This window comes from Perissodus microlepis, chromosome 16 (assembly GCF_051167445.1).
Source record: "Perissodus microlepis isolate ML-2025 ecotype Zambia chromosome 16, ASM5116744v1, whole genome shotgun sequence".
NCBI classification, from domain to species: Eukaryota; Metazoa; Chordata; class Actinopteri; order Cichliformes; family Cichlidae; genus Perissodus; species Perissodus microlepis.
Genome location: NC_140476.1, coordinates 5602022 through 5616061, shown reverse-complemented (window position 1 = coordinate 5616061; position 14040 = coordinate 5602022). Strand labels below are relative to the sequence as shown.

General features: G+C 39.3%; 1 protein-coding gene across 1 annotated transcript in view; it reads left to right on the top strand.

Annotated features, from left to right (window-relative positions):
- Positions 1–6070: 6070 nt before the first annotated feature.
- The window catches only part of col5a2a (collagen, type V, alpha 2a), a 41688-nt gene continuing 33718 nt past the window's right edge, over positions 6071–14040 (top strand). The window contains exon 1 of the mRNA XM_084907908.1: positions 6071–6326. Coding sequence (XP_084764034.1) covers positions 6242–6326 — 85 coding nt within the window. The 5' untranslated portion in view covers positions 6071–6241. The remainder of the gene's footprint in view (positions 6327–14040) is intronic.

The following is a 14040-nucleotide window of genomic DNA, read 5'->3' as shown; positions in this document are numbered from 1 at the left end:
TCCAGGACTATGGGGACGAGGCCTGCAATAAATTAATCTGTTGATTGGAGCCACTGAAAAACTTTTCAGCTGTCGGGTCTAATACTGTATTTATTGATTCTTGTCAATGTACACAGAATAAATGCTTTCTTCTTCTTTGGTTCAGTTTTTTTCAAGATTGACAAGTATTACATAAGTGTGGGTCACCTGGAGGTTTCTTTTTATCTCAGTGAGCTCCTTTGACAACATCATATACATCATTGAGGTCTGCATCTTACAGTGGGCTCCATGTGCTTTCCATATGCTCCAAAATGCTTCCTGTTCTCCAAAAAATGAGTTGACATCAGAACTAAATCTTTTTATTTCTGATGTCTGAGGACAGAATTCTTATTCTGTGCTGTGGTTTAAAATGTAATGTTTGCAATGCAGGGCAGAAACAATTCTAGTTCATGGTTATGGATGGCTGCTTCTCCTGAGGAATGGTGAGCTTGCTGATGGTGTGTGAGCTCTGGCTGCACAGTCTGTTTATTGCAATATTTTGGCAGTCGTAGCCTTGGAGACTTAGACACTGCTAATTATTTCCATTCTCCGGTTCAGTCCAGAGCTAAGCTATCAAAGAAGCCCCCCTACCACAAAGTCTGTCAGTGCCATCAGATGTCTTAAAAAGGAGCACAGAATGTACAGATGTTTTATAGTTTGTCTTCCTTCAGAAAAAAAATAAAAGTTAAAAAATAGCTTTTTGCTTAAAGGCTCAAAACGAACATTTCAAACACACCTTCAGAAGTGCGAGGCATGCTGTTTCAGAGCCAGGCCTCATTCTGCTTCAACTTTTAAACGTGTTTTTAGGTAATGCAAGTGGCAAAGTGCCTATATTCCAAATCACTGTAGCAGGCACTTTGAGTAACTGCTGCAGTCATCAACTTTAGCCAGAGACACTGAAACATCATAGAGGATGAGAATGTGTGAACTGCTGTGACGATGTGTGAACTGTGTTTAGACAAAGTTATAGGAGAAAAATTTTGGGTTTGGCAGTCATCTGATACCATTTCACTCTGGACACAGGCTTCATTGCTTTAAAAAGAAGCCAAAAAGGAGGAGTTTAGTATTGTGGGTGGAGATGGAGGAGTAGATAGATGGATGATGCCAGATGTGTCAGATCAGAGATTTTCATAACTACTTCCCTATACAGCAGACTTGCAAATGTGAAGTCAGTGATCTATATATAATTTTTTTCCTGGGCCATTAAACAAATAGCAGAGTTGAGCTGTCTAAAACTTGCCCATTCTGCAAGCTGCATTTCCACCACAGGACCTCTATCCATAGTCCAGGAACCTTTAGAAGAACTCCAGGGACCGGGCCTGCAAGAAATTAAGAGCAGTGCAATGCAGTGCAGTCTCACAGCAGTTTGTGAAATAGTCATAAAAGCAATCTAGTTTTCTTCTTAAGTATTTGAGTTTGTGTGCATGCATACAGATTAGAATATATGGAAGTGGGAAGATGAAATATTTGGTTTAGGAACACAATATGCAGGGAATCTCATGTTGAGGAATAAATAGAAGTTCATGTCCAGCAACATTAATAGATTAAAGACTGTGAGTATTTCAAAAAAATGCTGTGAGACCGGGTTTACCAGAGATATCATTTTATTTCAAGTCAAACAGAATTTTCAGAAAAGTCTGAAAATTCAGGAACTTTGGGGATGAGGCTTGCAGTACAGAATTTTTTTTTCAGAGGTCAAGAACTCTGTTTTTATTTGCGCTTTGCCACCAACCCGAGCTTGAATCATGCACCAGTAGCATGCTTGAATATCTTCCAAGCTTGGGCTCCAGTCATAAGGGCCTTAGAGACTGGTCAGATACCAACTGGCAACCACCATCGTGAGACTGAAAAGTGTGATGCAATTGGAAAACGAAGACCATTCACCTTCTTTAAAATCAATACGTGTTTATTAAGAAAAAATACAAGCAAAAAGCTGTACGCATGGACTATCCCACTTTATTGTTTTCAGTTGACTAAATGAGCAAAGGCTAAGAAATAAAGCCATTGATCGTTTGTGAGTAAATTGTGAGTCTTTCAGTGTATGATGATGATGATGTAAATACATTATGAACATTTGTTTTGGTAAAATAAGTATTGTAGTTTTGCTTAATTCATTAATAACAGAGTAAGTGCAGCCACAGTCTAATGTGTTCACTTCCCTTGAGTTTGGACAAAGTCCAGAGTTTTCAGTTACAGTGCAGTGAAGACAGGTCACATATATTTATGATTTTTTTTTTTTTTTAGACAGGAAGCGGAGTTGGATAATCATCTTTCAAACCCCTGAAATTTGAAAATATAATCCCTTCCCCCTTTAATGTATGCTTAGTGATGACAGCGTAATTTTAGCAAATTATATTTGTTCATGACTCTGTGCCTTTTATGTAAAAAGAAACCAAGAGCTGCAGATTGATCTGCTGACTGCAAAATAGATTAGGAAATCACCCAAGATGCAGCAGACATTGTGCATGCAAAACCTATGCTGCTTTCCCCTGTTTTCTGTCTTATATATAATTGGTGGCTATTCAGTTTAAACATGGGTAAAATTTTAGATAATGAGGATGAGGTCAGCAAACGTACAAAAGGCCATGGTTAAAACTGATTTAGGGGCTAGATTCTCACACTTTCATTGTACTTTTGGCTTTTAATAAAAGCACATATCCCTGTCTTAATGAGGGGCGGGCAATCAGAACAGTTAGCTTCAATGGAGTGGGAGGAATGTTACAACAGCTTGTTTCAGATGCTGGTTGAACTGAAGGGCTGCACCAAAGCCTGTAAAATCGAAAAATATAAATAAATAAAAAATAAATAAATAAATAAATATTATTTTGAACAAGCTTCTCTTGCGGAGTCCAAGAATAAAGGAATGGGTTGAAAATTAGCTTAATTGTCCCCCCTTTATCATCTTTTTTCCATAAAAATATTAAGACTGAAGCAGGATTTATTACTTAAGATCACTTTTACCCTATGCTATTTGTAGCTATAGATGTACATTATTGAGTTTTAAAGACATTTTTTGTTGTTGGTGTGGTGTGGCTGAATGTTTGTTGTATTATAAAACGTGAAATCTTCCTGGAAGCAACTTTGCAATCAAATAATTAGATTACTTCATGTTAATACATGAAGAAAACCTTGCCATTAAGTTGTCTAGTTTCAGATTGTTTCACAGATTATCCAGCGATTGTTGATTTTAGCTCTTTTTAAAATCTCATTTACATTTTTATGGTTAATATGATGCTTTAAATTTCCTTATTGGAATCCACTGCATTTAATATTTACATTGCAATAGTCTTGATTGCCACTTGGGGTTGGCTAGCTAGCTAGCTTTATTCATAAATGGCCTGTCTTACAGCACATAAACACGAGTCTGTTACCAAAAAAAATATACATCTTTTCTCTCTAGCTAATTTCCCCCATTTAAACAGATGAGGAGTCAATTTTATTGCTCAAACATTCCAATTGTTTTGAAGCTTATAGTTTTCTTACAAGGGACGTGACTGCTTTGTTGGACAGGTAGGTGTCGGTACACGTGTCTGAAGCAGGCGGCTCAGCTTGCTGAGATCCCTGAGGTAGACATCTTCACCTTTTTTGTGGTTTTTGTGCCCTTTGGGGCATTTTAATTAAATATCTAACACCTAATAAAGCCTGCTGTGCAATTATTTGTACTTGCAGGCTGCTAGCTGGTTAACTAATAACCACTAACACGCCACCAACTTTTCTGTTCCCAAAAAATCATCCCACAAGATAGTGATGGCTAAAATGCCAAACCTGAGGCTTTAACCCATGATTAATCCAGAAACAAATGGGGGACAGTAACTTTAGCTTCATATATTGTCCTACAACTAATGATTTAGTCTCTTTAAAAACAAACAAACAAACAAACAAACAAACAAACACCCCCACATGAACCTTGTTCATTTACTAATTATAACAACAGCAAATCATTTAATTTAAATAAATGTGAAGCTTGCCTTAGATAAAGGCAGTCCAATCAGCACATGCAAGCAGGGAGGCAGTTCCTCTGCATGCAGATTAATACTGTTTACTTTCTAACCAGTCAGTTGCCAAGCTAGCCTGTATACAAACCAGCAGGGGACAAACCAGGATTCACACTAATTGATTCCCAGATCACTTGCTCTCCCTTTGGCAACATTCTTTGCGATGACAAAGTCTTTGGAAACAGGCAGCAACTTGCAGTGTTTGCAGTGAGTGTTCTAGTGTTTCCTTTATCCTTCAGTTTACAGAGAAAATATGGCTGATGCTTCTTGTGAGACTTGTTGCTCTGTGGGACTCTGGGGAAATTGGCAGACATGGTTTCTGGGCAGGGCCAACAAGAAAACAGCTGTCTTTCTCATTACCTCTACTCCAGTGTCACGAACCCCCCCGGTCTCTCTATATATACACACACATGGAATAACCTGGCACTTCTAGCACCTGGTGAACATGGCACACAGCTGTTTCCTGCCACATTGTTGAGGTTTAGATGTCTGTGTGTCAAAACTGGGCTTAGAAAACGATCTGAGATACTGTAGGTTTACATTCAGTCATGTATGAGTTAATCTACAATTAAGAGCAAGAAAAATAAAGGTAATAATCACATTAGCTTTTCTGTTGCTATTTAGTGTTGTCATTCATGATGTTATTCATTACACTGATATACAAATCATATTAGAAAGTGAAAATCATTCTCTTGGAAACGCTCTGTTATTCCTTTGTCTCTCTTCCATGTGGATGAATTATAGGCTCATTTAAAGCCTATTTCACTGATTTATGGCAAATGTGAGCAAATATCAACTCCCAGGGCTGTAAAGTGAAGCCAGTAACAAATGCCAAAAACTGCATTTCCTCCAATGGCCACTTGGGGCTGTCTCAGAAGTCGAATCAATCCTCAGACTCTCATTAAAATTCCAAAGTTTTACAGCACGAATAAACAGGTTTAAGACTGGAAAAAAGGCCATAACTAGCATAAGTAACTGTAAAACTATTCTAAAATCAGCATCCAATTACAGCCACATCTTGCTAATCAAGCTAGATAACCAGAGTTAGCATTAGCTAGTAACAGCCCTAATCGAGCTTTTTGTTTGACTATGGTCCCATGTGGTTTAAAAATTAAAATGACAAAAAACAAGATGGTGACAGTTAAAATCTCAGAGCTGAAGCTCATAAATGCTACGAGGATATAATTGTGGCTATGTCATCTTTCTAACACAGTCTCTGAAATAGATTAGTAGATTATTAGAAGCATACTGATGTTGTTTTTGTGGCAAGAAAATTATTAGATTGTATTAAAATTTGGAACTTTGCTAAGGTGCTACAAGATAGAGTGAAAAAATAAGCCATTTAAAAAAATGTTGCTTTTTTTTTAGTTTAAAATATTGCTCTCTAATCAGATGTAAAGTTGTTGTTTGCATAGGCGATTTCCAAGTTCCCATCGTAAGTCAAGAGGTGTCGACTCCAGATTTCTCTCTAAAATTACACTCCAGATTCCCAGCGATGACCACCTACAGTCATGACCACCCATGGCAGCTCTTTCTCTTTGGTTTTTATCTCTCTTTGTGTGCTTGTTGCTCAGTATAATTAAAGATGTCAGTAATTGCCTAAGAAATCATCTAATGTAGTCTTCAAATAAAGTTTCTTGACTTCAGTTTCCCTTTTGAAAAACAATTGTAATAAACTCTATTCTTACTTTTAATTGCCCAATAAAAACTGTCCTGTTTGGTGCCCCAGAGACAGCAATAAAAAGGCGCTTTTATGGTCTTTCTTAGTGACCAGTTCTGAAGAAAAGTAGGAGAGAAAAGAAACAAAAAAATCACCTTCAAACAAGCAAAGTCATTTTTCTTATCTCCTCCTTGACATCTTTTTCTATGCGTCAGAGTAAAGACGGCTCATTTTTTAAGATAGATAGAAAGAAACACTGGAAACTATGAGAGCTTGTGAACATGGGTGTAGTTCTCTCACAGCCACAAAGCCTGTGAGAGGATGGTTATGGGAGAGGGCTGACAAAAGGGGGAGGAAAATTAGGCTCGCCAGCATTCTTCTCATTTAAAGCTGTAACTACACAAAAAAAAAAAAGCACTCTCGCAGTCAGGGTTGGGTCTGCTGCTTACAAGGAGAGGCACTCTTGTATTCATGGTGGTGCAGTGATAACCTGAACATTTTTTTTCTTCTTCTCATCCCTTTTCCCCTCGCTTTGCACACAAGGACAGCTCATGTCTTTCTTATAGACATGGAGAGCTTTGTGCATTTAAGGACTTTCCTTTTTCTGTTGGTCTCCATTGCTCAGGTTTTGATTGTTTCATCTCAGACCAGCGGTAAGTGAACCCCATCAGCTGCTTGTGTTAACACCTATTGTTGTTGGTGATAATGTGTGAAGGTGGCTAACCTTCAGATACTGGCTTGGACTTTTTGTGCAGGCATGAGAAAACTTTGAAGTACAAATTAGACTTGGTTGTATAGACTTATGTTGATTATTAATATTGCAGAAATGTAATTAAGTGCCATTTTGATTTAGGAGAAGCTATTTTAGATAGACGGGGTTTTTGCTGGTTTGTTGACTTCTCCTTGCACATGACAACTTAATTTGCCCCAGTGACTTATTCTGGTGTGGATGAGAAATCTTTCCAGCCCACTGAAGAGTCTGTTTCAGGCTTAAAGATGATTAATACGAAAAGAGAATCTTGTGGATTATTTGCTAAAGGCAGAAAAAGAAGCTCTGCATGTCAGAAAACAGTCCAGTGGAAATCTGTCAGTGATTGCGAGTGATGTCACCCTGAGGCAGTGAAAATGTGCAGAGCAGGGAAACGAGGACCTTTGTGGTATTACATTACTCCTGCACGACTCTACCACTTTGGAAGATTCATTAAGTGTCACCACAACCCCCACCCCTGCCCCCCACCCCCTTACATTGTACATCTGTGAAAAGAATTTCAGCTCGCGCCTTTGAGGGAACACATGCTACATGTTAATTCAGGGCAGATGTGAGGAGCAGAGATGCTGCTGGAGTCACTGAGACTGTGGGGCTGCTGATGTCTCCAGCTGGCAAAGCTGCGACCTGGAACACCTGAGAGTTCTTGTTTTACTTGAACCACGCTTCCAGCTTTTTTTTTTTTTCCCTCACCGGAGTGTTTGATGTCTTGTGTCGTCACAGGGAGTGACTTGTTCTCCTCATGATGTCATGGGGCACACTGAGCACTGGACTGCTGTTAGAGAGTGTAATTAAAAAGAAAAGCTATTTTTCCTTTATATAATTAACCAAAATGAGGAGTTTTTTCTCTTTTGGGTTCAGTTTCATGTAAAGCTGTGGTGTGATAGTTGGACACTGGATAGAGTGCCACCCTGTGGTGAAAGCAGCATGTGTACACTTCATCTGCACCAAAGAAATTTAACACAAAATGTAATGCTGACATTTGATGATCAGTGCATTTAACCTGAATTAAATATACAAAGAGATCCAGCTGTGCACATCTGCACGTTTCTGCCGTTTGTTCTCTATAGCTCCTAGAAGCTATGTTTTAAGCATCTCACTACTCTAGCTGGTTAAATCTCACTTTCCATATTTGTTCATATTCAGCAGTACTCGATCTTGCATGCTTTTTTTTTTTCCATGGAACATAGGTGGGGGGAGATGGTTGCATTTCAACCAAATAAAAACTTTGGAAAGTCCGTGGTTTTTGTTGACTAAGGGAAAATGTGGTTCAAGGCCCTGTGGAACAATATACTTGTGTCTTAATGAGGGGGGCTTTAAAGAGACAGTGACCAACTCTGCTTGTATGGGTTTTGCTTGAGAGTCATTGCATTTCATGTTTTTAACAACTGTCTGCAGCAAGACCAAAAACTATTTCAGTTTTCCTCTACTGTCTGGAATGACTCATGTCAGAACTCCTGAAGCACACTTAGTGTTGCAGTGATATCACTCATTGGGCTAAAATATATCCTTGTGCCAGATTAAATGCATGATTAAAAGGTCAGTCTTTAATTAGGTGTTTTTTCCCACCAGGTGACTGTATATACAATTTTAATGTAGCCACTGTGAAACAATTGGTTCTTGTCTTGAAGTGTTGAGCTGAGCAATTTGGCCATCGCCATCTTGGGGTTTTGAAACCGGAAGTAGCAAATGAGCATTGGGAACTAAGAAACACTTATACAGTAGCAGCTTGGAAAACAAATGGTAAGCCCTAAAGCATTTGCTAAAGCATTAGCTTTATTGTCATTTTGAGCCCAAATAAGAAAGCAATTTAGTAAATAAACAGCATGTTGTATTTAAAGAAACTTGGAACTAACAACATTAGGAAAGTGGTTACTGAGGTCATAAATCGGTAATTTGCCTGTAGATTTCTTCATAATCTGACATTTTGCAATCAGAGGAGCCCCCCATTAGAAAGAATTCTAAAGAATCTTCAAAAAGCAAATCATCCAATCCAAATGTTTACAAAGTCAAATTAGAATATTTCCATATTCCATTTAGTTACAGGGAACTACTTTTATAGGGAAACTGCAACTTAAAAAAAAAATAGCTTGGCAGATGGTCGATGAAACTGTTGTCATACTCTCAGAAACCTTTTGTTAGCCAACATTTTGCTTTTTTTGAGAATAAAAAAAAGATAGGACACTGAGGTTACTGAAAATCAAACACAATGCTTTGAAGACAAAAAAAACATGTTCAAAACAAATGTTGAACGTTTTAGTTGATACAGCTCTAGATTAGAGACATGTGCCTGCACATGTGTGGAAAGTTTTCTGCATCAGAACATGGTTTGGAAAATGAGATCAAGGAGCAGACTTTTAGCTCACACTTGGAAATGGTGACGCCAGCACAGAACACCAGGATAAAAGAAAATATATAGTGCAGGCCTCAAAGAAAAACTACAACCTGTGCTGGAAGAAGCAGATTTTTTCAGTAATATTTGGAGGAAAGTTTAAGGATGTGAACATGGAAAAAAAAATAGCAATAAAATACTGATTCCAATAACAAGAAACAGCAGTCTGTGCCCAGAGTTTTAGCCAAGGACAGAAATCATGCATTTTCTGTGTGTGTCTGTGTTCATGTGTGTGTGAGACCACTCCTTCCAGACACTGACAGAGCCGTAAAACGTCTTCAAAGATGGCACTTTGCACCTTACATCAAAGAAACTCAACACCCAGTCCTCATGGCTTACCTTGAGTGTATTCGCAGTTACATTTGTCTCATCATCACCAGCTTTTTCATTTCCATCACAGCCAAAATCTTAAAGCGTCTCCAAGCATATTTTTTCCTCTGTTTGAGAGAAACCATTAGCACAAAGCAAAAATCTGGTACTCCAGATCAGCAGACCAGCATGAGGTCACCCTGCCTCCTAAATTGGTTCCAGTTGTTGTTGCCACATCAGTGACATCGCAACAAATGGGCTGTTTTCTACTAAACTGAAACGTCCAAACATGTGAATTCAACCAGGTCCACAGACGGCTTTGATTAGAAACACATGCTGCATTTTTGAGCTATGACTTGATTACACGCCTTCTTCTACCAGAGTTAAAGGCAAGGCAAGGCAAGACAAGGGAAGGGGGAAGGGGGGGGTCAGCCTTACCAGGTTGTACATCGTCTTATATTGTTTCAGTTACACGTTTGAGGAGGTGTTATGTCGACTGATGTGAAATTTCAGACTGTAAACCCGGGATGTGTTGGTGGTAGAGACAGTGGAGCTGATTAGGAGTTTTCATGCAGGGATGCACCATGGGAGCTACTTATAAACCAGAGCATTGCAGTCAGAAAATGGAGGATTGGGGGAAAGGATGACTTCCAGATGTTAAAAAAGTCTCTTTGGCACTACTTGGAATATATAAAAAAGTCTTATTTGGAAGGGGAGGAAGTTAAACGGCCAATATAAAACAGTGTGTCAGTGTGACTTTAGGTAAACTGTGAGCCAGTAAGTTTTACATCTGTCAACGTTAAAGACACCCTAAACAGTCTGAGGGGGACAGCCCATCTCCCCTGTCTTTACAGGTTCAAGTTAAAGTAGCTATTTGTTCCAAGGTCGTGCAATTATGGCTCCTCCTAACAGGTTTCCTGCCGCTTGATTGTCACTTGCTCGCCCATCTGTCCTGTGATCCTCTCAGTTTGTCTATGTAGGAGGAGGATGAGAGGACAGACGGTAAACACAGAACAGGCTCATTTCCCCAAATGCTACAATTGTCCTAATTTAATTATAATTGACACTGAGCCCTACGGTAGTCAGTGGAAGAGCTTGGCCACTAATTCACAAGTTCTGTGTCACAGTTGAATAAATAAAGCTAATTTTAATTCATGTTTATACTGTGTTAAATATAGTTGCAAAGCACTACAATGTGTAAAGCTTTAAAATTAAAGGTGCACTGTGACTATATCAGCGTTACTGAATGTTGTCATATATAGTCCTGTTTGACCATTCTGACTGGAAGGGTCAGCTAGTCAGAAGAGCTGGGTCATTGAGAGGGTGACCTTATAGAGACAGGAGTTTAAATGGCTGCTTTCATGAGGTGGCTGAACTGAGTTGGTTCCAAATGATTTAGCTGAGTGTTATTTTAAACTATGAATCAAGTTATTTTTGTGAAGTCAAAGAATAAAAATATGGAGCTGGAAGTATAATAAGTTCACCTTTTTCATTATAATTCTTTTATTTGTTAGGTGGCACACAAAGAGGTTAGATTTATAGTGTGAACATAGTATGTGATCATTTATAATACACATAAAATGCTAAACAATTTTCATTCAACTGGTCTACTTATCCTGAGTAATGTTTGTTTGTGGTAAACATGAACCATCCATCCAATTTCTTGCTGCTTATCTGGGTTTGAGGGCAGCAGTCTATGCAGAGAGGCCTACACCTCTCTCTTCCCAGGCACTGATGTGTTCCCAAGCCAGCCAAGAGATGTGATCTCTCCAGCATGTATTGGGTCTGCCCCAGGGCCTCCTCTTGGTAGGACATACTAGAAATACCTGTCCTAGGAGTCATTTGAGAGACATCCTAGTCCAGGGGTGTCCAACTCCAGGCCTCAAGGGCCAGTGTCCTGCAGGTTTTTGACACACCTGAATCAAATGATTAGTTCATTACCAGGCCTCTGGAGAACTTCAAGACATGTTGAGGAGGTAATTTAGCCATTTAAATCAGCTGTATTGGATTAAGGACACATCTAAAACCTGCAGGACACCGGTCCTTGAGGCCTGGAGTTGGACACCCCTGTCCTAATCAGACACCCAAGCCACCTCGCTTGGCTCCTTTTGATCTGAAAGAGAGCAGCTCTTTCTTGCTGCTTGTACCTGTGATCTCATTCTTCCACTACCCAAATCTCATAACTACAGGTGAGGTTAAGAGATTAACCGGTAAATGCAGAGCTTTGGTTCCACACTCAGCTCTCTCTTCACCGCAGCAGATTGGTGCAGCATCATAAGGAAACGGAAACTTTTCAATTTTAGATTTCTATTTTAACAATTTAAAAAAAAAAAAAAAAAAAAAAACAAGAAGTTTCTTTTACAAATCTGGAGATGTGAAGTTTGTAAGAAGACATGATAATAGTAGTCTAAAGATTGATTTTCATTTTGGAAAATCGAGGCTCCATCCTTTCAGTATGTGTCAAAAAATGTTTCATGTTCTGTCCAATCATTCTCAGTCTCTCTGTCTCGTCAGCTCCCCAGCTCCACGTCACTTCAGTACTAAACTGCAGGAGCAGGCCTTTAATTGGTCATGAAAGTAAAGATTATAAGCTTTCAGGCAAACATTATCTTTCTCCACAATTAAAAAGTAATATAGTCCATCACAAAATGCCAGGAAAACAAACATGGCCTTCATGATAATGCTTTTGAGCAGTCAGGCATTGTTGGTGCGTAGCCTGTTCAGCTAGTGTTGATACAGCTGGTTGTAGTTTTTCCTGCAGATCAGGGGGACTTTTACCCTCTGGAGCTTATCCTCTGCAGGTTGGCAGGGCTCAGTGTAATGTAGCACTCCCTCTGTACATGTTCTCTGTCTCTCCTCTGGTGACTGTTTAAAAGCTGCTGTAGTAGCTTTCAGGAGATGTTACAGCCCATCTGGAAACCTTTCTTTGTCTGTGGTGAAGTGCTTCGGTCCAGGTAATGATTCTGTAAAATCACACCACAGTTGCCGTGGAGGGAATCAGTTGATTGTCATAACGGGAAATGCAAAAAGATCTTAACACATGCAATTTCAACTTCTCCTACAGTTTTAAATGAAACATTTTAAAGTCAAAATTACCTCAAGTCTTCAAAAATGTGATTTTAAGGCTGACGGAAAGCTTTTAGAACTAAAGAAGCTGTTTGGATGAGAGCTGAAGTGACTTCAAGGACTTACAAAAGACATCTGGTTGCAGTAAACTCAACCACTTAAGTCTACCATGACCTGGATGACTATGAACTTACAGAAACAAATTCTAAAGTCCTACCATGACTTGTTTGAATGCCACAAAATGGTGACAGTCGGCCATAATTGCAGGTTGCGGCCCGACCCAAATTCTAAGCTGAGGCCTGACTGTGTATATATTACGACTGAAGAGGGTGACTGAATGGTGCTACATGGGTTACAGGGGTTAGCAGTGTGGCCTAAGACATGCTGTTAACAACTCGTTGGACAGCTGACTTCACAGTGAAATGCCTCATATATGAGCAGTGCTTTGAGGTACTTTTCTGTCCAGGTGGTCATAAAACTGCAGCAGCTGCAAATACTGCAGATTACTGCGTTTCACTGAAAACAATCATATTAAATTGTACGTTACACAAATAATTAAAAAAAATTGTTATGGAAGCTTTTTTTCTGAATGCCTTGATTCAGTTTGATCACATAATTTGGAGTTAATTTAATTTATTTGCCATAAAACTACAAATTCAGAACTGATTTCAGCAGTTGCAGTAGAGAATGAAGCCAGAAAAGGTACCAAGGTCATTAGGATCATTTTTTCATTGGCAGCTAATCTCACTTCAGGAGTTGACCTCCTGTTGGCCATTAGAATGCAGGCATTTCCACACTGGTTTCACTTTTTCAGATCTGGCAGTCATGTGACACAAAAAGCTTTCACACGTTGCACTGGCCCAGTGAAATTCTGATACACAGCAAACAATTTCTTCAAATTACTGCTGCTCATGGTGGTCCTACAAGCTGCCGAATCATTGGGTACACTTAGTTTTCCACAGGATTGCAGGGACTCCTGTGGAAAACTTCTTTTTCACATATGTTTGTACAGAACATTTGTACTTAAGTTAGTTTCAAAGACAAAAGTACTGCTATAAGAACTCGTCAGCAGTATCATATTATTAAGTTTTCTTGGTGTTGACCAGCAAGAGTGCTAATAAGCATGTAAGGATTTCAGAATTAGACTGTTAGCAGCTGGAAAATGTCCACCATCTCAGACTTTTGTGAATCGATTACAATCTTTCTGGTGTTTTGTCAGGCCGAGTGGATTTTAGCACTTTAATGTGAGGGCCAAACTGAGCTCCTCTTCTATTGGATTTTGATTTGAATGTTAAGCGTTCCAGCACACACAGGGTTTGTATTTTCTAATCATCCCATCCAGATCCCATCAGAGGGTATGGTTTTTATTGAAGTGTCGTCTATGATTAAAGTCATAGTTTGCTCAGCAGATACATGGATTATCTGGGAGCAGCAATAGAAACCAAGAAGACTTGCTAAGTGTTGGCTGCAGAAAAAAGTAAGACTGATTGGACTAATAAAATTCTGCCTATTTAAGACTTTCTTTGTTTCGCGACATTTCTTCTTTAGGCTATTATGTGAAGAGCTCACAGCAGGTCCAGTGGGGTAGTGAGTTTTTTGGTTAAAAAAAAAGAAGGGAGCATTCTGTTAACACAATGTGAAGTCTGTGCCGGCCACTGGCCATAATGTCCAGCCAGTGTTCCCAAACAGACGCGTCTCACATCGAGCCAGACCAGTGAGATGTGGAAATGTCTGCTTGTTGTCGGTGACTCATCGCCACCATTTAACCTCGATGGTTTTAGCAAATGGGTGAAATGCTTTTGCAGAGAAGTTGCCAAAAGAGACAAAGTTAATG